The sequence below is a fragment of the Carassius carassius genome, chromosome 9 (genome assembly GCF_963082965.1).
Source record: "Carassius carassius chromosome 9, fCarCar2.1, whole genome shotgun sequence".
Taxonomy (NCBI): Eukaryota; Metazoa; Chordata; class Actinopteri; order Cypriniformes; family Cyprinidae; genus Carassius; species Carassius carassius.
The window spans coordinates 17315302-17341198 of NC_081763.1; the positions used below are offsets into that span (position 1 = coordinate 17315302).

General features: G+C 37.4%; 1 protein-coding gene across 1 annotated transcript in view; it reads left to right on the forward strand.

Moving 5' to 3' along the window:
• LOC132149107 (voltage-dependent calcium channel gamma-2 subunit-like) overlaps positions 1-25897 on the forward strand; it is a 77500-nt gene that overhangs the window by 32888 nt on the left and 18715 nt on the right. Inside the window, exon 2 of the mRNA XM_059558050.1 lies at positions 18857-18940. Within this exon, the coding sequence (XP_059414033.1) occupies positions 18857-18940 (84 nt within the window). The remainder of the gene's footprint in view (positions 1-18856; positions 18941-25897) is intronic.

Here is a 25897-nt window from a genome sequence, read left to right on the forward strand (position 1 = left end):
ACGGAGCAAGGCTGGTGGAGTGATTGGAAATGAACGACACCTGCGACACTCACTGGTCTCGAGTCCCACGGAGGAGATTGGAAGGATACAAAAGAGGAGCGACGACAGTGAAGGACGAGAGAGGACCAGGCCTGGGCTTTTTTTTGTGTTTGGTTTTTATTTGTCATCCGCGAGGGGCTGTCGCACTCTTTGTGGTTATTTTAAGTCTTTGTTTGATTGTCTGCCGGTTCCCGCCTCCTTCTTCCCGATGATCATGAAGTTTGTACTGCGTTACACTGGTGCCGAAACCCGGGAACCGGCGGACATTCAGATAACAATTTTAATTATAAAATAAACACAAAACAGCATGACAGCCCCTTGCAGATGACCGTCGCGCACAAATAAAAACCAAACACAAAATAAAGCCCAGGCCTGGTCCTCTCTCATCCTTCACTGTCGTCGCTCCTCTTTTGTATCCTTCCAATCTCCTCCATGGGACTCGAGACCGGTGAGTGTCACAGGTGTCATTCATTTACAATCACTCCACTGGACTCACTCCGTTCCCACGGCTTTCAGCCCCGCCCGACTCGCCACAGTAATATTTTAATAGTCCTGTCATTTTCTACTTGAATATATTTTAAAATGTAATTCATTTCTGTGAAGGCAAAGCATAATCTTCAGTGTCACATGATTATTAGAATTATCAATGTTGAAAACAGTCGTTCTGCTTTTTTATTACAATCACGCCCTGCTCATATAAAACAAATAATGCAAAAATAACACAAAATAATGTAATGCATTACTTTCCATAAAAAGTAACTACTGCAAGTAATGTAATTTGTTACTTTTTTACACAACACTAACACAAACACAGTAACACAACACTGTAATGCATTACTTTTAAAAGTAACTTTCCCCTAACACTGGATATTTTCTTGTTAGAAAAAGTTAAAAAGGGAGGCCATTATAATAGGTGTTATTTATTCAGGTCTGTAAATGTATAAGCATATTTTATATGTGTATTTGTGATATTAGAATAGAGGAGCAGGTTTGACGGCCTGTGTCTCAGTGGTACAGGAATGGCCGCTGTGAGCTAAATCAAATTAGCACCTGGTTGGTGAGGGTTTTTGGCTGGACAGTGGCTGTGTTAATGAGAGCAGCCTAGCCTCAGTAACTCTGTGGGTTTTACAAAGCATGCACCACAGTGAGCCTACACACGTGCACACATACCGTGCAATGGAAGTGTGAACACCCCCCCCCCCCCCACCATGAACCGTGTACAGTATTTGCAGAGCTAAGCATGTGTGTGTTTTCTCTTTGACTGCCTAACATTTGCATTACAAAAATATAATATTACATGTTTCTGTAGAATAAGAATAGATAGTGTTGTGTTCAAATATCAGTGAGTGTAAGATAGTACTGTATTTATATTCATCAAACATTCTGGTAAGAGTTGTGTGAAGTGTGAAACTTCAATTAATTCAGGCCATTTTTCAAAGAGACTTTTGTTTCATAGCAGATTTTTGCCTTTTTCTGTTTAAATTTTTCCATAAATTTTATACTATTTAAGATGTATTGACAGATTATTGATAGTAGACATTTAAAATGTAGCCAACAGAGTTGGTCACCATAATATTGCCATACTGAATTCCTGTTAGTCTTTTATTCTACTGCTATTTGTATGCTTAAAGTATAGAAGCTGATTCCTCATAAAAAATGTATAAAAAATACATAACATAAACTTAAAATACCTAAAATTACTTATCTCACTTTTCAGACTCTTTTTTTTTTTTAGCAATTCGGAGTTGGTATCTCAAAGTTAAGAGTTTTTACCTTGTAAAAATGTGAAATATAAAGTCAGAATTGTGAGATATAATCTCACAATTGCGAGAGAAAAAACGCCATTGTTGTGAGACAAAAAGTCGCAATGACATTTTTAATTTTTTACTCTGTTGTGAGGTGAATAAATAAATAAGATAAGTGCAATTTCATATCTCACAATTCTTAATTCTAAGAATAATTCTCAGATCTATGTGGGAAAAAGGTGAGAATTGTGAGATAAAAAGTTGCAATTACCTTATTTATTTATTTGTTTGTTTGTTTATTTACTTATCTATCTATCTATCTATCTATCTATCTATCTATCTATCTATTTATTTATTTATTATCCTATAGCGGAAATGGACTGCCATATTAAAGGGACAGTGCACCCAAAAATGAAAATAACCCTAAGGTTGTGGGTTTGAGTCTTGGACCAGCAATGCCATGACTGAGGTGCCCTTAAACAAGACATTGAACCCCCAACTGCTCCCCGGGTGCTGCAGCATAAATGGCTGCCCACTGCTCTGGGTGCTTGTTCATGGTGTGTGTGTACTTTGGATGGGTTAAATGCAAAGGACGAATTCTGAGTATGGGTCCCTATACTTGGCTGTATATCACTTCACATTTAATCGCAGGATTCTAAAAATATGTGATTTTCCTTATTCTGTGAAGGTTTGGTCTGGTCTGAACTGAACTGGTCCAACAAATGTTTTAGTTTTTTGTGTGTGTGTTTTTCAAAAGAAAGTAAAGTCCTAAAGGCTTTGAATATAAGGGTAAGTAAATGATGCAGAACCAGAACCTAAAACAAACTACCTAAAAGTAAGGTACTCCTCAAGGAAATGTAAAAATAGCTTTTTCTCTTTTTCTTTTTTTTTTGCATTATGATTTTCATAGATATGTGATCATTGATCAAGTACAGATTTAAAGTTTGATAAATTAAAGCCTACATGACTTGTCACATCATTCTTCTTGTTGGCACAGTCAAAATTCAGAAATATGATGAATCAGGACTTGTGTAATGTGCTGCAAAAAAAAAAGAAAAAATTCTTAATCAGCATCAAAAGCAAAGCTGGATGAGATATTTGCATGCATTTGCATAAATCTAAGAAAATGAGTGTGATTTATTCTTAAAACAAGAAAAAAAAATTCCTTTGGAGAAAGAAAAATAAACTTAGCTCAAGATTTAGTTTCAACCAAATGTATTTTGTTTTAAGGAGGTTTAGATGTGTTTACTGGAATACAAGACAAAAATACAGATTAAGAAAAGATTGTTTTTCTAGTGTGTATGTGGGATTAAACACCTTTCAGGCGACATGAACATGGTGTGCCGCAGTCTGATATAGATACTGAGAGAAGGAGAAAGAGAAGAGAGAGGCGAGAAAAGAACAGCACATGCAGATCTTTGACCAGCTGTTTTTAGAACGCCCTCCAGTCCTCATTCCTCACCTCTCTATCCTCCTTTCCTCTCTCTCCATGTGCTCATTCACATGTTTTAACCCCATCACCCCTCACCCTGTTTTACTGTGTATTGTCTTTCCCATAGTTTGTTGAAGAACCATTATAGTCAATGCCTACTGCCCTCTTTCCATGTGCTGTCAAGGAAACAAACTTTTGCACTACTTTACCTTTTATTCGGTCTCATTCACATGTGTGGGTCCAGTGGTCCTTTGTTTAAAGAATCTGTCCATATCATTCATTTGGAGTTCTGTTCTGTTCTCTGCGCTTTTCTTGAAGGTGAAAAATTAATCGAGGATGACCCAAAAAAAAGTTTGCCTGGAAACTAGGATAAGAACAACTGTTGTCCTACTAGTGACACCATGTGCGGTAAATAGGCATTGTGACATCTAAAGTGTAAGCTACTCACAGTTCCCACTTCCCTCATTTTTATTTATGTTCAGAAGAAACAGAAAGAAATAAGCTGGCTTAGGAGTCACTGACCAGTGACACAGATCATGTGCCTATTTTTGAGGGGCACCAGTGACCACCCTGGCTCACTTGGTACCCTACATGAGAGGAGACATGGAAAAATCACTTTTAAAAAAACACACTGTACCACTAGAGTTTTACCCTAAAAGAACGACTGTTCATAGCAAGCAAGCAAACCCAATTTAAACTCCATCTTAAAAACATGTTTTTATAATATAATAAAATAAACATTTATATTATTGTTTTTTTATATAATATATGTACACACAGTACATTGTATTAATAACAACAACAAATGTACTATATCATTTGTTCATTTGTTTAAATTATAATTAATTTAAAAGATATATTAATGAAATATTTATGATAATAAAAAAATATAATTTAATATTTATTTATAATATACAATACAGAGATATATTATTATTATTATTATAAAACTGTGTGTTATATAATTTTATTATACAAGTAAAAAATATGATGTATTTGGGCACATCCTGCCAGTTTATGTGGGAATGACTACAGTTGACTACTCCCTTGACACTGATTGTCACCTTTCATTTGTGAGATCTTTTTTACTTTTCCCACTTTGTCTTTTGCTCTCTGCCCTCCAGTCTAGCATACTCTTCTCGTAAACATTCTTTCAATCTCTCATTCTCTGGCCATCCTGTCAGTTCTGATGACCTGGTTCTTGGTAACCGGTCTGGAGTCTTAGATTAGCTCTCCAGTGGAGGGAAAGAGTGAAGGATCATCTCTATAAATCATACAGAATGAGTTTTTTGAGAGAGTAAAAATGCACAAAGTTTCCTGTGAGGGTTAGGGTTAGGTGTAGGGTTGGTGAAGGGCGATAGAATATACAGTTTGTACAGTATAAGAAACATTACGCCTATGGGATGTCCCCACTTTTCACAAAACAAAAAGAACATGAAACTTGCTACAGTGGCCAAAGATGTCAATTTGCATGTATGCATAGATGAACAATTTAGAGAAAAATATATAGGAATACAACATGATGCCCTGTCTGAAGTCTAGTTTAAGAAAGTTTAAGCTCTGTTCTGTAACCTAGTTAACTAACTCACCCGATCTCTACAATCTTTGTCAAGGTATAACCAGGTTGATCCCAGCCCCACTGGATGGTAGTCCATCTAATCAACCACCTAAATCAAGTTGGACAAGCTAATAAAAAATGACCATAAATTATTAGTTTTAACTAGCTGGTTGATCAGAAGCCGCGTTTTACTGAAGCTGCTTTTATTGAGCATCCAGTTTTTGAAGCTGTTACACCTAACCCTTGTACGGGCCAAAACACACACCACCTTTACACCAATCTAGCATCATTAGTTATGCCAGCGCTCATGCACACACATACAGAACACCTGCTGAGAATGGTGTGAGCAGAGCTCTCCTGGCGATGTACTCCAGCGTGCACCTCAACAGCAAGATTGTTGAGATTGATAACCTATGATTATTAAAATGAATACACCGATTATGTCTGTTGTGCCTTATGCTGCCACTATCGTTAATTAAGGCCAAATCATAAGCACACCACCGGCAGATACTAACCCCATACCCATCCATCCCCATCACTGAGGGCAACAGTAACCACAAATTTTTCTCTACACCTCATTGTGCTTTTGGTATAAAGTATGTGGTTATAAAGACAAAGTACCAACATTAGAGGCACTTTAGCCAAAACAACACACTATTTAAAATTGTTCAGTAGCTTCCCTGCTGAAAAAAACAACCTCAAACCAGCCTAAGATGGTAAGATGGTCTACCTGCCTGGGCATGCTGGTTAGTTTTGAAGGTTGTAGACAGGCTGAGAGCCAGCTATACATGATAAATACTAGTTTGGAAGAATAACCCTAGCTTGACCTGTATAAGACAGTGCTGGGTAGTAACTGATTACATGTAATCTGCATTACATAATCAGATTCCCAAAATTGTAATACTTGTAATTAGGTTATATTACATTTTAAAATAATTATCAGACTACAATTATGTGATTGCATAATATTGACACGATAGCAATAAATAATTCATAATTTATTGATTCTTCCTAATTATAATTCTTCTTTTTTTATCTTTTATATTTTTCTTTTTAAAAGCCTGCGGCTTATTTTAAATTTATATATAAATATATATATATAGAATTTCATTATTTATATGGGACATCTGTTTTTTCTCATGTTAGGCTTATACATCCATTTGATATAACCATCCAATAGGCCTAAACTGTAACCATGGAAACTAATAATGCATGGCTCACGAGGCTGCTGGTAAACTTTCTGAATCTATTACACCCACCTGCAGCAGGCTAGTAAAAATGATGCGATTGGGAGGAGTTTGCTGGAAAAGCCAATCTTTCCCTCTTACAGAGAAAAAAATCTTGCCTACTCCTCCACGGAGCTGAACTGAGCTGATCGACACCCCCTACACACACACACACACACACAAATACATCAAATACATACACACATGAACCCTCTTCAGCTCTGTCTTTAACTGTGTGGGCAACAGCATTGATTTTCTCTTGAGCTGAAGGGATGACATCACTGTTACAGGGGAGCAGCATGTGGGCAGTTGCTCACATGCCTGTCTTTAGTTGAGTGGACAATGATAGGACAATGGCCGCAGAGGGATTGGGGACTGTGTGAATATCCTTGTCCAGCAAGAGAGAAAAAGAGCTGTGAAAGGGGTCAGTTATTGTTTTTCCAACCATTAACGCATACATGCTCACATAGCGTAAGCGAGAAGGGCTGTGTAGTGACACCGACTTAATAGGGAAGGCGACTTCAGATAAGCTGCATGAAGGGTGGAGACGAGAAGGGAGGAGGACTGCAGGAGAATGCTCCCAATTATTTTTAATAATCCCTCTGTAATCTTTCACACTGAATGGAAATTGTGCGGAAGGTAAAAGCATGGGAAGATAAAGATTACAGTGAAAGTAAAAATCTAATTTTTCCCCATGCAGTAATCTGCCATCGTTAGGCAATGAGCTTTATGGTTTTTCTGTGGTCATTCATCTCTGAGAAGCTGAAAGAAATAAAAGGGAGAATGAAATAATGAGGCCAAAAGATTCTAATTACTTTTCCTGATAATGCAGTAATGTAATGCGTTAAATTTTTAATTTATGTAATTTGATTACAGTTAGGGCTACTGATGTCAATAAAATTATGGTACTTAAAATACAAATGCAGTGTTAAGAAAGAAATATGAAGTAAAGGGATTTTAATTCATGTTTTGCACGTCAATATGTCCTTGACATAATCAAATCACCAGAGAATGCAAGCTAAAATGCAGACGAGTCGAAGAACATTTAGATGCAATGAAATGTTGCCTATTATATTTCAAAATGTTTTACTCGATTACACATATTTTAGTCTGCCATTATAGATGTTTTCTTTATTTTACAAAAGCACAACATTTTGTTGATTGTGTGATTGTACTCAAATAAAAGCAGACCTTTTACCGTTTCAAATGATATATTACTCTTATCTGTACTGTATGATCAAAAATGACAATACATTTTAGATTCTTTTTGCTGATATCAGTAAAAAATGTAATCGTTGAAGTTGCTGTTTTGATATGTCATTTTTCTGTCAATATTAAATTACTGAAGGAATTATGAGTTTCGCTTCACAGTATATTTTTAAGTTTGATATATTTTTAAAAATTAAAAAATAAAATGAAAGTAAAGTAATTAGTAATCTAATTACTTGTTAAACGCCATAATCAGTAATGTAATCAATTTACAATTTTAAAGTAGTAATTAATCATTTGTAGTGCATTACTTACCCAACACTGACATCTACTATAGATATACATATAGGCTACGTTCACACTGCAAGGCTTAATGCTCAATTCTGATTTTTTGAAAAAATTAGATTTTTTTGCAAGGCCATTCACATTTCCAATTAAATACGACCTTTTGTGATCTCCTGTGTGAACGTAAAATGACCCAGAAGTGACCCGCATGCGCAGAAGAGTACTCAACGCTCAACGAGGTCACTCGTTGTTTGCGGAAGTAGCTAACGTTAAACATGGATGTCAACAACAGTGTAGTCAACAGCGGAGCTCTTTTTGCAATATTAAAGTTATTTTCCCAACGGAGCCAGCACAATTACAATCTTCTCGTTTTAAGAAGAAAATTGAAAAGAAGGAGGAGAGCAAGGTTTTTGGCCATGGCGTTTTGTGGAGCAGTGTTAGCAACGTCGGTACAGAGAAACATGTGGGTGCGGAGTCGCAGCCAGGAGTGGTGGGATACTGATGTGAGTGACTTCACTAATACAGAATTCATCAGTTTATCTTCTCGTTCCCGCCTACTTCAACGCAGAATTATGACGTTTGTAGCGTATCAATGACGTACGGGTCGAATACATGTGGCCTGGCCGTTCAGACGGAGGTCGCATTTCAAAGATCGGATACGTATCGGATTCAGGACAACATACCCAAGTGGCCTGGGTCACATTTGAAAAGATCGGATCTGTGTCGTTCAGACTGTCATGAAAAGATCAGATACAGGTCGCATAGGGGCAAAAAAATCAGAATTGGGTCGTTTCAGCCTGCAGTGTGAACGTAGCCATAGTTACTGACTTGATATTTTTTCAGTAGACATCCTGAAAAGACCAGCTTAAATCTGGTTAATGTTGGTTAGTGATGGTCCAACATGTGGCAATACTTAGTTGGGTAAGCTGGTTTATCAACATGGCTTTACAAATGATACTGGTTGACCAAAGATGTCATATAAATGCCTTAAGGCTTAAGAAGCATACCAGGTCATATCAGACCATACTGGTCTTCTCAAGCAAAACTGCCTAGCATTGGCCATGTTGGCAATGAACATTTAAAATATATATGTACATTTTTAAGCAATCTGTAAACCTTTATTTTGAACTGAATTGAACTGAGGGCTTGTTTTGAATTAAATGAGTATAACTGAGAGAAAGGGGAAGAAAAAGTAAAGAAATGAATAGCGAGGAGTTTCAGCAGGGAGAAATTGTCCCACTTTAACCAGCAGTAAATCCCACGCAGCACAGCCTTACAATCCAGCACTTACTCAGAGAGACGGATGAGAGAAGACTGGGGGGAAGGTGCGTAAATGCTCCAATGGCCTGAGCACAGAATGAAAACATTGCTGTAGGGAATTAACTTCACATCTCAACATCAACTGTGTTCATTAATAAAAATGCATAATCTCTTCATCTCTTTTTTGACATCCAAAACTAATTTCATTTATGTGTGTTTCTTCAGCTATCGGCCCTGATCCTGTGTACCCTAAAAATGCCTTTTACACTTTCACTAGTTAAGTTTAATTTGTCCACTAGCAATATCCAATAGTTGATGTGAATAGAACATCACAGGAGAATTTTCTTTTTCTTTTTTTTTCGATTAGCAAATTATGGATTTTGGATTAAAAAACTGGATTAAATTGGCAGACATTTTTGTATTGCTAAAGCTAATTTCACAGCTAGCTTTTTGTGTATCCTAAATAAAACTATAATTGCAATTTTTTTGTACAATTTGGGAACATGTAGTTAGACTGGAAATCTGCACAAATCTACACAATAAAACAACAGTGTCCACAAATTATAATCTCCCAAATTTTTATTTTATTCATTTAATCTAATAATATTTCAATACAATAGAAAAATAAAACTGGGACAAATTTTTCATGGATGGATAGATGGAATATTTGTATTTAACATTTTGTTTCGCTTATTATAATTTGAAAAATTTAATAATGAGGCAATATATAATTATGTAATACTTCTTTAAAATTGGAAACTCATATTTAAGGCTTAAATTGTGGGTCTGGGACAAGAGTAAAATAAATAATTTCTATATATAAAATGCATTTGGAAAATAATAAATAAATAAATGCATGATGAAGTTTTCAAGATGGTTACTGTTACAAAATATCTGATATTGTAATATAAATCCACCTCTGGGACATAAAAGTGCATGCAGTTGAAGAAACACCCACATACATGTGATTGTACCCAAGCAGCCTCAGTTCTCAGGCAGTGTCTATGGAAACCGAATATCCACTGATATGAACAGAGAGAAATAGCTAGGAAATAGAGAACACAAGACATGGAGGTTCATCGACTGATGGCGACTGGGAAAGCCTGGTGTGTGGGCTGAGCGGGGGTTTCTGCCGCACAAAGACTCATAAATTTGCTGTCTCCCCTCCATACCAATCCCTCTCTCTCTCCTCCCTTCATTCCTGACCCCCCTCTCCTTAAGCATAATGATAATTGCATACTTTATGAGGAACTGAAACAGGAGGGCAATGCATAGCTCATCTACATGTCACGTGATGGGATGGGTATGACAAACCCTCTCAGCCATTACAGTGATTAAATAAGACAGACTCTTTCCCTATATCAGTGATGCAGATTATGGGCTTCTTCAGCCCTTGATACAGGAAGGTGAATAGATTCAACTTTACTTTACTATATGTATGCATTTAGCAGACGCTTTTATCCAAAGCGACTTACATTGCATTCAGGCTAACAATTTTCTACTATCATGTGTTCCCCGGGATTCAAACCCCCAGCTCTACCAGTTGAGCTACAGGAACATACATATAATGTATTTACTAATGATAGATGTTTAAATCATGACTGTAATGTCAGTATCATTTTATGAAGTCTTCATGTTGTCTTTGAGACACACACACAAGGATGGCTGTTGTCCATTTGATGGGTGTAGGTATGGATGATATAGGCATAGAAAAGTAAGTTTCTGTTAAAACTGTTCATGATGTTTTTCGCTAAAAGAAATATGGGTGGCACGTAAGGATTGTGCAATTAAGGCATCTGAATTAGGTCTTGACTGCATCTGCATCCGAATCAGGTCTTGTAAAAGTCAAGTGTGCTTGACTGCATCTGCATATATGTCAAGTTACAAATCTTTTCATTTTATTTGAATATTATTTGATCAATAACTGCTACAATGATCAGTAAACATGCACACAACAGTTTTCTGCATACAATATTAATTGCACCAGGCAAATAGCAAATATAATTTATAAAACTTTGATTGTGTATTTTGTGAAGTCACAGTCTTTAATGTGCCTAATTTATGCACAAAATGGGTGTGTTTGCCTTGAATACAATGACTTAATTTAAATAGACCACAGTGCATTTTCAGGACATAGTAATAGCACTATGAGTGGCATGTAAATAAGATGCAGATATTTATAGTTGGCATACCATATGCAAAAGTGGTGAAACCATTTCATGAATTTCCCCATTTGTCATTATACTCCAGTACTGCAAAAACATGTCTAAACATGTCTAAACATTCATCGATAAAGACAAAAGCAAAATGACTTAAAATGAATTAAGCTTAAAATAAGAAAGAAAATTTACTGCTAAAGGGGTTAGAAAAATAAATTTAATTCAAAGGGAAAGGAAGTTTATTAATGTGACCCCATTGACATTCTTATTTTGAGCTTAACGTTTGACAGAAAACAAGATTTAATATATTGTGTCATTTTGTTTCTCAAATATATCTTGATTTAACAAACTTATGTAAGGGAAACAGGTCAATTTAGCTCAAAGGGAATCATTTAAGATTTTTAAGGGAATTTGAACAGAATCACTGTTTCACGGCTGATCACTGAGATGCCCTGCGATTCACTAAACGAGCCGTTTAACATCAAATCTGCGCTGGATATTAATATCCAAAGAATAGTGTAAACACTATCAATTAGCACAGTAACAAGATCGGCAGTTTAAGACATTAACTTAAGCACAAAACACAAGATACTTCTCTTTTCAATATGAATAAGGCTTTATAAGATAATTTTAAGATATATAAACTAATCTAGCACATAAACGCACGCACTCACACATTCACACAAGTTGCAGGAAGATCAAAAGTTAGGGAAAGATGAGTTTAAGAGAATGGAAATGTGGAATCCCAAGTTTACAGCAATACGTTAAATTGCATAGACATGAACAGCCATCAATCACTTAATTAACCCTCGCATTGAGTTCCTCAATGAGGTTAAAATTATATTAGATACACCAGTACAAATGTCTGAAGGTACATTGCCTGTGTAACCCAGGTCAAAATTGAGCTGATCAGAAAAATAAATATAATTTATAATAATTATATTCTCACTCGAAATGTTTAAACAAGTAACAAGATGTGTTGCCAAAGTCGTTCTGCTGTATCTTGAACATTAAAATAATTAATTTAACTATAATAATTAAAGCGTGACGTTTGTCATAAGACGGGCGCTGTGTATGACGTCACTGTAATGAGACGCATAATTGCAGAGAGAGCACAAGTTTCACAGATCGCGAGTGAATTCAAACTGGATCAAAAGGCAAATATAACAATCATCCTTGCTTAATAAACATAAATAATAAGTTATATGTTGTTGTAACCCTTATATTAATCTTATTTGGGCCATTTTAGTGTGATGATTGATTGATTTTGGAGTGGATGATAACCGATTGCGAGCCCTGAGAATCCGATGTGACTGATTAATTGTTTATTGAAATCCCCCGGATGATAATATAATATCCAATTATCTCAAATGAAGCGTTAATGAGTTAATTTACGTTCTGAAGTGTTTTATATGGGTTTATATGCATTTAGTGTTCAGATGGTATGTGTAATGTGATGTAACTGAATGTGTTGTATTGTTGAAGACCTTACAAATGCTAAATAAGCAGAGTTATATCATTTATGAGAATTATTTGTTATGCTTTGAGTAACAAAAGTGCTCAAATAGTATTTTCCACTTGGTTTAGTTAATATATGAAATATATATTGAGTTTAAAAGTCATACTAATTGTCTATGATGTTTATGATGGTTATGGCGCTGTTTGTATAAACAGGTCAGGTTTTTTTTGAGATTCCGAAATAAGCTGTGATCCTGAGATGGCGAGCCACCCAGCTGAAAAGTCCTAAAAAGAAACAAGAAATCCTGTGATTCGTTGAGTGCCTTATCTGACGTCACAAGTGGAATTCATCCTGGTATTTCTCAGCAATTACCTCAACACTGAGTATCATAAAGAGACAATTACTGCACTACAGACAGTTTTGCACACAAACACACGATTGTTCCATCGACTGAGAACTGTTTATCTACTGAATTACTGTCAAGTATTGTATTATTTTCAGTTAAGTTGTTATTTTTTTTTCTTGAAGTAATCTGTTGTTTGAATTGTATTTCCTTTGTTTTGGGTAAAGGTCATAATTCAACCCAGCTAATAAGAAACAAAGCTCCAAAAAAAAAACCATAATAAATAAGAACACAAAAAATTACAAAATTATTACAGGGTATAATTTTGGACATGATTCCTAGAACAAGAATATGATACATTTGACAAATAACTGACGGTCAGGACTGTTTCAAGCTAACAGATTCGAAAACATACATACTAGACATGAATATGTATCCTTAAGCTATCAAATAGTTATTAAAAGACATACACAATAAGTGATTATAACATGATAGTCAAATGTGTGGGTTACATATAAATGAATATGGAGTGAAGCGATGGACTGAGATTCATTTATAAGTCTTTTTGAGTTAATTTTGGTCCATATATATGTAGAAAAGACAGTTTCTGTGCCATTCTCCTGACCAAGATTTCTGTGGAGACCAGAGGTTAAAAGGCCCCCCCTTAGGAATTTCAGTCTGGTTCTGCTGGGGGAAGTCAATCCAAAGGATCTTGTGTAGTACTCTCATGGGTTTACATGTGATGTCCGGTGTTGCATCTCAATTACTTGCCCCAAATTTGACAATCTCTTCTCCGAATTGAAATTGTCAATAATTGTTCTAATGGTGTTAATGTCGAAAGCTGTTCTGTGAAAGGGTTGGTTGGTTGGTTAACTTGTTTCTGACTTGTGGCATTAGGACTGATTTATGACCTCCAGTTGCCTTCCTGAGGAATTTGGCTCATGTTTCAACCACAGTCCTGATCGACTCTTTTATTTGTCTGATTCGGGTCAGATCCACTACACTTGATTTAAGTTTAGATATTTGCACTGGAAAACAGGTACAACAGTTTTTTAAGTGAACATTTCTCTATGTGAAAGATACAATCTCTTAGCTGAATAACTGAATTGGAAAATATGAAAATGTTTTAAAACTTTCAAGTTTCTCTTCTGATATTAAAGTCATGGAATTTGAATATAATGGAACTATATTATTATATGTATTTGGGCACAAAGAACCTACAGTACAGAATGTCGTGGCAAAATTTAAATCAACTCTCATCAGCATAAGAGACAGACTCATTCTCAGCTATAATTAAAAAGAAAGCTTTTATTCTTTGCAAAGAAGGTCAGACAGTCATACAGCAACACTGAGTTCCTGCAGAGTGAAACCGACCCAGGAAGAGGGCAGTCCTCCACCTTATATCCCTTTGCTGTTTCAAGGTTACACAGTCTTAACAGTTGTAATTTTCCATGGATAACCTAAAACAACCTCTCTGTAGGTTGTTTCTGTTCCTCGAATGATTAAGAGGTGTCTCACACAACACTGTGTATTGGGCTTCCCACAGATCCCATGACTAAAGCCCCGAATCAGTCTGACCATAATGCCATTAACTATATATGATCATACATATTATTCATTTATTGCCTTAAAGTGAACCCCAAATGGCTTTGACTAAAAAATAACTAACAAATTCAACAGAGTAAAAGAGGCTGGAAAATGCCCCAAAAAAAGCATAAAACCTATTATTTCATTATTTTCCCCTCAAGTTTCCCAGTTTCTATTTATAAAAATTGCTTTTGAATATTGGAGGGGAGGGGTCAAAAAGGTTAAGAACGACTTACATATCATCTTATTGCAGTTAGTTAGTCTAACACAGTGCAGAAACTTTTTTAAAAATAAATAAGAAAAAACAATCATTATAGAATAGAATAGGTAATCATTGTATTAACTGGCCATGTGCTGTTAAAATAATATAAGTATTTATCTCAAATTGAGATGTCCAGGAAAAGTTCAGTGAGAGTGATTTTGTTTCTCTATGGGATGGCACCAAGAGGCGTTGTTCACATGCAGAGCATAAGCTTCTGGAGGACGAATAAGTCTGAACTAGTGAGTACCAAACATCAGAACCTTGAATTTAATGTGAGTTGCTATTGACAGCCAGTGCAAACTGTTGAAGTGAGGTGTGACATGGGCTTTCTTTAGCTCGTTGAATACCACTCTCACTGCTGCATTCTGGATCAGTTGTAAATGCTTGATAGTACATGCCGGAATGCCTCCCAAGAGAGCATTAGAATAGTCCAGTCTGGAAAGAACAAGAGCTTGAACAAATAGTTGTGTGGCCTGCTCTAATAGTAAGGGTTTGATCTTCCTATTGTTGCATAAGGGAAATCTACAGGACCGGGCCGTTGTAGCAATATGATCTGTGAGGCTTAAATTATCATCAATCACAACTACAAAACACAGCAGCACTGGCCAAGAAATCTCAATAGCGTCTCTACTTCCTCCGCAAACTGAGGAGAGCCAGAGCCCCGGCCCCCATCATGTACACCTTCTACAGAGGCACCATCGAGAGCATCCTGATGAGCTGCATCACTGTGTGGTACGGTGCCTGCAACGCGTCCTGCCGAAAGACTCTGCAACGCATTGTGAGAGCAGCTGAGAAGATCATTGGTGTCTCTCTCCCCTCCCTCCAGGACATTTATGGAACACGTCTCACCCGCAAAACCCTCTGCATCACAGGTGATCCCACTCACCCATCACACAGCTTCTTCAGTCTGCTGCCATCAGGGAGGAGACTACGGAGTCTCCAGGCCAGGACCAGCAGACTGAAGGACAGCTTCATCCATCAGGCTGTCAGGAAGCTGAACTCCCTCCCGAACTTGCCCCCCCTCCCCTCTTCTTCCCCAGGCACCACTGAACTATGAACCCCCCCCCCCCCCACACACACACACACACACACACACTAATTATATGATGGCATGCACAAGTCACTTTGTGCAGCATTGGTCTGCTCACTACCTCATTCGGCATGGAACTGGCGTCATTCCACTACCTCATCAGTCAGTTAAATAAAATAACTGCTCTTGAGCCCTTTGTCACTTGTCACTTTACTCAGACTTAAGGTATTTTTTAATAAGTGATTTTTTTGCACTAAAAATCTTTTATCTGCACTGTTGTTCACTTCATTGATTTGCACTATATCTGTCATTTGCCTTGCGCTGCTTTATTTAACTTTATTTTTAATTTTATTATATGCCTTTTTGTTTTTACATTCCCTTATTGTATAGTTGTATCTACATTTTATATTTGATCTAGATTTTTTTAGGCTTTAATGTTAATGTTATCTGTATGCACCGGGGTCTGAGATTAACGCAATTTCGATTCTCTGTATGTATGTCGCATGTGGAAATTGACAATAAAGCAGACTTGAACTTGAAAAGGTTCCTGGCTGCCCTGTAAGGAGTTATGGTTGAAGAACCTAGCTGTATAAAGAAGTTGTGATGAAGTACTAGGTTGGCTAAGACCATGAGCAGTTCTATCTTAGCAAGGTAAATTTTAAGGTGATGGTCCTTCATCTAGCCAGATATGTCTATCAGACAGGCTGCAATGTGAACAGCTACCCTCAAATCATCTGGTTGGAATAAAAAGTAGATTTGAGTATCATCAGCATAGCAGTGATAGGAAAAGCCATGTTTCTGAATGACAGATCCTAATGATGGCATGTAGATGGAGAAGAGAAGTGGTCCAAGCACTGAGCCCTGAGAAACGCCACTAGAAAGAAGTTGTGACTTACAGTAGAAACCAGGAGGTTGTACTGTGTGAGAAACATAGATAATTGGGTGAACACCACATGTTCAAGTGTCTTTGCAATGAATGGAAGAAGGGACAGCAATTTAGAGAGGGTTTATTAAGTAGTGAGTTTACCCAATCCTGCTTAATTAAATGCTGTGGGAAATGTACCAGTGTGAAGTGTGTATAACTGAAGAAGAAATGGTCTGAAGGACATGAGTGGGGATAGAATCAAGAGGACAGGTGGTAGGATTTTTGAAAAGGATAAGATTGGAAACATCTGGCTCTGGGAGTGGACAGAAAGAGAGGAGAGTGTGTGTATTTATTGCTATGATGTGTTTGTCAGTTTGTGGTGTGGACAGTTGGCCACTGATGGTTCTTGTTTTATTTATGAAGAATATTGCAAAGTCTTAAGCTGTAAGAGTTGATGAAGGAGGGAGGGAGGAGGACAAAGAAGAGAAGGTTTTGAAAAGTGTGCAAGAGTCAGAGCAATTTTGCTGTGGTAGTTTGTCATTTAGAGAAATTTGCAGAGAAAGAAGAGAGGAGTAATTGATACAAACTAAGGTCAGTAGAGTTTTTTTATTTGCACCACTTCCTCTCTGCAGTCCTGAGCCTAGAGCCATGTTCACAGAAAACATTGGACACCGAGGGGGCAGAGGTTTGGTGTGTGCTAGTCTGGATGAAAGGTGGCAAAAGTTATCCAAGCAAGATGTTAGAGTGGAGCAAAGAGTGTCAGTAGCATGTTAGTGTTAGTTTCCAGTGCTAAAAACTGAGAGGATGGAGGAAGTGAGAATAGGCGAGAGGGAGAGAGTGTCTTTTCTGTGTCCTTGCTAGGTTGAGTCGTGCAGGTAGAGTCGCTGGTCTTTACACTTGTCGGTCTCCACACGGGGACGGCTTCGCACGAAGGCTACCACGGTGATACTTACTAACCAATTATATACTCACCTGATAATTCGTTATTGAATTCAGCAGGCCAAGACTTAATGCTTAGCAAACCAAAATCGGGAAGTGACGCAATACATTCGAGAAAAAACATAACTTCAGGACACGTTTACCACGGTAAACAAAGTAAGGAAAACAATGTTATAGCAATGACAACCACATTAAAATTAGAAAAATGAGAAAAGAAACAAAACTCTGTAGCTATAGTCAGTGTTTAACCAGTGACCAATTATTTTTGAAGGACTTCACCACTCAGGACAGTCACTAGTAAAGGATATGTGACTGTGCACATTCTTGTGCTGCCATCAGCCAATCAGCATGGTCATGAAGTTTTTTTTGTTGTTGTTGTTGTTGTTGTTGTTGCTGTTGTTGTTTTTCTTTTGTTTTTTTTGTTTTTTTTTCAGTTCTACTGTGATTAGTCACATGACATTTTAAAACTTAAGTGATTGCTCATGCCTGCTCAGTTCGGGATGCAATTGTTTTTGCAGATTTTAAATCGGAAACTTTCAGCTCCAGCTGATAAGCTACCATTGAGATGAACAGCAATGCTAATGGATTGCTTTCTCAAGGTATCACAGATCTGTTCATTTTGACAACAGTCATTATGCTTGGCACAGAAATTACACACTTCACCTCTAAGTATTCTTTTACAATGCATTATTCTATTTTCTTTAAGCCAAAGCTGTCATCTTGAACAACAAAATGGAAACCAAAAATGACAGCCAAAAAAGAGACCCCTAATAGACTAGCCCAATAAAAGCAGAGGGTACTGCTTGCCTGGTGAAACAGACTGCATGGAGCAGAGAGACTAGTGTAAATCTGTCTCCTACATGAAAGTGTCTTTGATAGGCCTCTACTCTCATCTCATCTCCACAAGCATGCCACTAATGTTCTGCCTCCCAGCCAAAATATCCCTAGCAACACCTGGCACCATGAAGCAGAAAAAAACTAATTAAATCATTAGAGAAAGACATGGGAGGATGTAAAAGAGAGAGTGGGAGAGCAAAGAGGTAACGGGGGAGGGATGAACAAGTTCATAAGCTTGGCACTGCGATCCTGGTGTCGTGCCCATTGTTCATGTCCACACACATCAAAGGCTGCAGTAATCGCTGCTGTTTGTGGGCCCACATCTCCAGTTCACCTTGCCTGGCCTGTTGTATGCCACAGGCCAGAGCAGTGCTGGAGGATGGCATTCCTCACTGAGCAGGCCAAGAAGTGTGTGAACCTGGGAATTAGAACTCCAGTACACCTAATGAATGAACGTTAGGAGATGAGCTTCTCATAACAACAGCATTCGGAACTCTTGTTTACAAGCCACCGCTTGCTGGTGGAGTGGCCTCCTTGCATGTCTTATCCTCTAAGAAGAATGTGGAAATGTAGTGTTTGAATTCACAAACCTAACTCTGCAACTATGTTTCTCTGTTACAGGAAACTTCAAAGGAATGTGTAAGCAGATAGATCACTTTCCAGAAGACACAGATTATGAAGCAGATGCCTCAGAGTACTTCTTACGTGAGTGCCTCCTTAGTGTTTCTGTGACAGTATTCATGTTCTCACCATCTTGTTCTTTCTTGTTCAATCTGTGAGGCATTTCAAGTAGTACCAGATATGCTATTTTTGCCCAAGTGGTGTTACTGCTGAAACAGTTTGGATAAGGTCATCACCAGGCCTGCAGATATATCTTTATTCATAAAGTTATACATATTCTTTGCTAATAATTAGAATATAAAAAGGGTCATGAACTGAGATATAAATTGTCCCTTGATCTTTTGACATATAATAGTCAGTGTTCTAAAAAAACATCCTGTAATTTTCGAAACTCAAAACTTTCTCATTAGTTTAAAAGCAGCTTTTATTGAAACCAAGCTCAGAAAACATTTTGAAATGTGCCACATTATAACATGATAGTGTGGCTAAGCTCCACCTCCACAGGAGAAGAGCCTGCTTCTGCATCACTGCCTCTTTAGCTCCACCCACTGATACACGCCAGTAAAAGGAGGGGAAATACTAGAGGCAAACACAGGATAACTTCATCAACAGAACCATACAGATGACATTACAAGATTACAATACACTGTGTAGTGTAAGTTGGGAAAAATAGTCTTTGAATTGCCTTTCTTTTCCTAACATATCTATATTGGATGTGAGCACTGTTGCATCATGTCACAAATACATTTTTCACACTCAGGAATGCCGTCGAGGCCAGCAGCCTTGCATGCGTTGTTCCGGCTCAATGCAGTGTAGACATCTGTGAAGGTGTTTTTTAGGGGTTGGTGGTCTGCTGAGAGTGTGATATTGGTGGCCCTCTCCTTGCTGTCACTGTTGAAGCGAGCATAAAAGTAATTTAGCCTGTTAAGGAAGGAGACGTCTGAGACCGTTGGAGTGGAGTTGCTTGACTTGTAGTCATTTATGACCTGGATGCTCTGCCATATGCATCGATATTAAAGTTGGAAAAGTGTTCCTCTACTTTTAGCTTGTAGCAGTACTTGGCCTTTTTGTTGCAGCTTCTCAGGTTAGCCCGCAGTAATAATGGTGGAAGTGAACTCCCGCGGCAGATAAACAGGTCTACACTTAACCAAGAGAAACTCTAGGTTAGCAAGCTTTGTTGACATAAACGCACAATCTGCCGCCTCTGGTCTTGCCGGAGTCATGTGCTGTACTATCTGCCCGGAGCGTGTAGCGTCTGGCTAGCTCAATAGCATTATTGGGTCCATCTCTGTGTAGTCATGTTTCTGTGAAAACCATGACATTGCAATTTAATCTTTAATTAAAAATGCAATCAATTATTAAAATATAAAAAATAATGATATTGTGGATTGTTTTAGCTATCAGTTACAAATCTAAAATGTAATACTCTAACCACTGTTTAAATGAATAGTTATTCTTTACTTTTTTATGTAAAACATCAAATATACAAATTTTAATAATAATTAAAAATACTAAATATTGTGGGTATTTTTAGATTTTAACTACCAATAAAAATGTAGTGCTGTTTATGTTTAGTGCTTGAAAATGTAATATAAGTATTGTATTAATAATTAAAAATATGAAATAAGAATAAGAATGAGATTTTATACACATTTTACAATGTTTACTATAAATTCTTTTTAGAAAATTCAGCAGATTTTCTCAAAAAAAAAAAGCAAAAAGAATAAAGGAATTTAAAAAAAACTCTTACACTAAATGAATACAACAGAGCTGTATTTAAAGTAATCCCCTAGTCTTTACTTTGTTCAACCTATCTTTGGTTTTCTCACACTGTTCAGCTGTGTAAGGATGGTCTGTTGTCTCTGCGGGAGGGTGTGAATGTTTCCTCTCTCTGTTTAGACAGCGGCAGACTCTCTAGCTCGTACAGTACAGCTCAACTAGGCCTGATTACAGTACACTGGCTCTCTCATAAACACATAGCATTGATTTCCACTCTTTTTTCGTCTGCGCAAGCAGAACCGGGAAGTGAGTGTCAAACAAGTCACATGCATCAGTCCTAAACTCACAAGCAGGACTATCAGTTACTGTCATCAATACAAAGGCCTGAATTGACCAGATACAACAAGGTAACAATCAACAGTAATTAAAGATTCTGAAACCATTGCGAAGGAAAAAAATGGATTGCTTAAAAACTTACTGCAGCTGTGTTAATGTCATCAGTGAAATGACTGCGAAACAATAATGAAGACAAAAAAAATGACAATGCATCATGATAATAATTCCTCGATTTTTAAATAAAACATATCCACTTTTTTCTTCAATGTGGAAGTAAGCCTATGGGTAAAACTTCCGGTTCATTAGTCGCTCTAGGTAAATAACGAGGAGAATAACAACATGCAGTAAACAGTAGAACGGTTTGCACTACAAACCAGTGTGCTCATCATTAAGATCATATATTAAAATTCGGGCAAAAACAAATGTTTTATCTAATTAATTACATGATGTGGTGATTAATTAATCTAATTAATCGCACATCAAATTTGGAGAAATTACTCTGAAAAGATCATTTAAAGTCATTGTTGTGCAAAGCATCAAACAGAGATTACAAAAAGTAGGTTCATCAAGAAATATTTTGTTTGATAAAATGTATTACATACTTTTTTGGACCATGTGAGTAAATGATGACAGAACTGTAATTTTTGGTTTGGTGAACTATAACTTTAATCATTTATTTTCTTAATTTTATTATTATTCCTATGAACATATAAAATTATTTCTTTAATGAAATGATACTCTAAATAATAAACTAAAACTGCCAGTAGGTGGTGTTAAATGTCTTATTGATTAAGTCATAGAGTCATTTATTAATTCATTTGATTCGTTCAAATGCCTGATTCATTCAGGAGTGAAGTAAATGGTTCTTTATGAATGGTTCATTGAATCATTAGGCTTGGTCAACTTGAAGCAGGTCATCACCATCAGACCGATCGATGTGTGACATCAAAGTACCGCAAGCAGAGCAGACAACTCCTTGTGCTTTTGAATCGCTCTCGTGGTAATTTGATGTCATACACCGATCGGTCTGTGCAGCGCCACTTCAAAGAAAACGCCAAACTGCCAATGGTTCAACACACAAAAAGGATCACCAAATTCGTTCAAAACGTGCATTAAGAAATGAAATTCCGCCGTGTGATGCTCGGTTATGACACAATTTCAAACTGGTGTTTTGCCCCATATCTTGAATTTTAGGGACATTTTCTAGGCTCTATCACGCAGTAAGTTGTTGTCCTGCCTCATGTTAGTCATCAATCGACTGTATGAAATGGCAGATGATCCACATAGGTCTGGGACGGGGCAAGTGCGTTAATAATTTTAACACGTTATTTTTCTCCATAATTAATTAATCGAATTAACACGTTAAATTACCAGACCTAATTAAAATAATATGATAAGACACACCAACTTTCAATATCAAGCAGCAAAACTAACTGTTTTGTTCAGCTAACTAGCTGGACGGAGTGGACGCAGATAAGACCGGAAGCCAGACCCATATCCATTTTTACGACAAGAAAAAGGTGGATATGTCGGTCCTCTTAGCAGCATGAAAATAAATAATAGTCTACCGGTACGGTTCGGTACGGTTCACCTTTGGGGGTTTTCCACTGGGTACAGTACCTGGTACTTTTTTTAGTTACCACCTCGTTTGAGGTTCCAATGGTGCTTTTTCACTGCGTCATATGACTTGGTTTGGCACGGCACGACTCAGCTCAGTTTGCATTTCTGCTTCTGATCACGGATTGGCCGGAAAGAATCATCACTACCTACGTCACTGAACTTGCAACAAAGACACAAAAGAACCACTAGGTTTAAATCAGCACAGCCAGCAGGATCGAACGCAACTCTTTTGAAGAGCGCACCTTTTTTAACAACCTGAAAATGGCTGTCGTTGTCTGTTGAGAAAGTACAGACATTCCTCTCGTTGATAGCAGAGGAGCGGATCCAGTGAGAGCTTAATAGGGCGATGGGGAATGAAAAAGTTTTGAAAAAGAGGCAGTGCAACTGTAAAGACATATGACTAATCCCGCCCACTCTAATGCGGTACTAAACAGCAGTGGAAACGAAAAACTAGCCAAGTCGAGCCATGCTGTGCCATACCGTACTGAGCCAAGTCGCACCACGCAGTGAAAAAAGTGCCAAAAGTGATGTTTTTGAGATCTCTTTTAAAGCTTTAAAGGAGACCATTGTGAGATTTTTAGAGATTTTGTCTCGGGAGACAAGTTTGAGAAGCAAGAGACTCAAGCTAAAACTCCATTCAATCTTAAAGTAACCTAATTTCTGTTTAGGATAAATATTTGAGATGTTAAAGAGATTGAATCAACTCAGACTTTAACATTTATCAGTAATATGTTCAGCCAAAAGTCTTAGAATCATAGCTAAGGAATCAGGCTTATCCTTCAAAGCATTTGCCCACCGTCAGAACCATTTAAACTACTGATGATATCAGATAAAAGACCGTACAATTATCCCAGTACAGACACTTCTTCAGTACTGAAGCTTCTTGCATCACCCCAAACAGGTGGCTGACCTGCTGTAATAGACTATTCACTGAGTCTGTGATTATATCTCACATGGTTAAACAGCGAAGGTTATGCAGTTATGTGGCAGCACTGACCCCATAGCGGTTCATTGTTAATTGGCACTGTCATTATGATGCATTTGATTTCTGAGCACCCAGGCCTCAGTCTGAACGACTGAGTCGGAGCTGTTCAAGTGTTTCTCACAATTTGGGCTGCTAGGTGGGTGCTGAGCTGGTTACATTGCGTGCAAACTCCACAGATAAAGCCTTGCCAGTGGGTCTTGATGCTTTGAGCACTCGCATATGCAGCAGTAAAGACGGCTATAGTAACAAGTTCAAACTGCTCAGAGAATGACACCCAGAGAAAGGGTCCAACACTGGGACTAGTAGACTAGCCAGGTCATAGAACTACCGCAAACCTCACAATTTAAGTGTGTGCGCACATATATGAATGAATGTGTGTTTGTCCTTTTCCTGAGCTGCGATTGGACGAATAGGCCAAAACGCTCCCAGTGGCTTGTAAATTAGGACATTCACTTCCATAAATATTTCAGCCTCTTTCTTATATAGGTCAGCTTTTCTCCTCTTCTTCCTACTTCTCTTCTCCTTGCATGTCTTATCCTCTCAGACATCTGTTCTGTAATACCTTGGTCACCAACTGTGTTCCAGGTTAAATTAGAGTGATGGGAGATCTGAGGAGTGAGCAGATAGAGTCACATAGGTTTCAATGGGATGTCATGCATCAATAAATAAATAAATAAATAAATAACAGTTTTAACAGTTTTTGTTTTATCCAGCTGTATTTACCCAGTACAACTTAGAACATGCAAGTGAAAGATATAACACCAACATGTCATAAAAAAAATAAAAAAACAGAATCACTGAGTTAGAAAAAGGATCAGCTCCTAAAAATGACTTGTAAACTCAATCAGGTGTAGCTAATCACATTCTCAATGGCACACAAAGCCATTTGACTCTCAACTGTGATCATCTGTGTTCATTTTGATCAGCACAGCATGAAAAGAGTTTTCCTGGAGCATTTCAGTCCTTGGTAGTGCAACTGAAGCAAACAATCAACTATGGGTGGCAAGAGACTGACAAAAGATCTCCAGGATAAAGTAGTGGATAGGCACAAGTCAGGAGATGGATACAAAAAATTTTCAAAGGCTTTATCAATGTGTGCATATGACAACATCACAAATTCTCCATAAATGTGGCTTGTATGTGAGGATTGAATGAAAAAAGCCACTCCTCAAGAAAGACCATGTGCAGACATGACTGAATCTGCTAAATCTGCCAGAAAGTTGTCAATGGGAAGAAGGTTTAACTTCCAACATGACAAAGAGCCAAAGCACACAGCAAAACAGATCACACAGTGGTCGAAGGAGAAAAGGTGAATGTCCTTGCATGACCTAGTCATAGCCCAGACTCAAACTCTAATAGAAAATCTGTGGGAGACTGCGGTCCACAAACGCTCATCAAATTTACCTGAATTTGAGCAGTTCTGCAAAGAAGAGTGAGCAAATAAAGCAGTCTAGATGTGTAAAGATAGTAGAGACATATCCCAGTATTTCAACAAATACTGACACAAGGGGTGATCTTTTTTCCAACTCAGTGATTCTGTTTTGTTTTTTGTTTTTCTGACATGTTGGTGTTCTATCTTTCACTTGGATGTTAGAAGTTGCACTGAGTAAATACAGCTGAATATGCAGCACAACACACAAGTGCAACATTAATGATATTTGCTTGTTATAATAGAGTTATAATAAAAAACAAAAGCACTGACATCAAACTTCTGAATGATAGTGTATATGTGAAATTGAATCCCAATTCTGATGTTTATGGATATGTTGTAACACAATGCAGATATTCGAAAGATTTCATTTAACAGTGTCATGTAAAATCCTTTCCTCTTCCCTCTTTTTTTAATCAGTTAGCACTGTGCTACACACATAGACTATAAGCTGTTAACTTGCTACCTTAACTTTTCTAACTGAAAACACAAAGGGAAATGTTTAATTAGGTAATTTTTAGCTTTTGCAATATAATATATGTAATTTAAAAGACATTAATAGTTAACTTTTTCTCATGTTTAAGTCTAAAGCCCTATTCCCACGGGATTAGTATTACCTGGTGACCTCCAGTCATTTGTAATTGCGGAGGTTGTCTGTGATTTTAATCCCGTGCAAATCGGCCATGTCTGTAATTTGTAAAGTAAAAATTCCCCCGCAAATGACCTACCATTTTTCACCGAACACAGAGGTCCTGTGATAATATTAGTCCCATGCGAATCGATATCTCTGTGATTTGGCCAGTTTTTGTATATATTTTTATCCATCTTTCGCGAAGAATGGAGCTGCATTGTAGCGTTTGATAGTATTTTGGGTGCTGTCATATCGCTACACCATACAACTTGCAGAAAGAGAAAGCTGAAAAGGTTTTTAGGTTCATGTATTACAAATAAA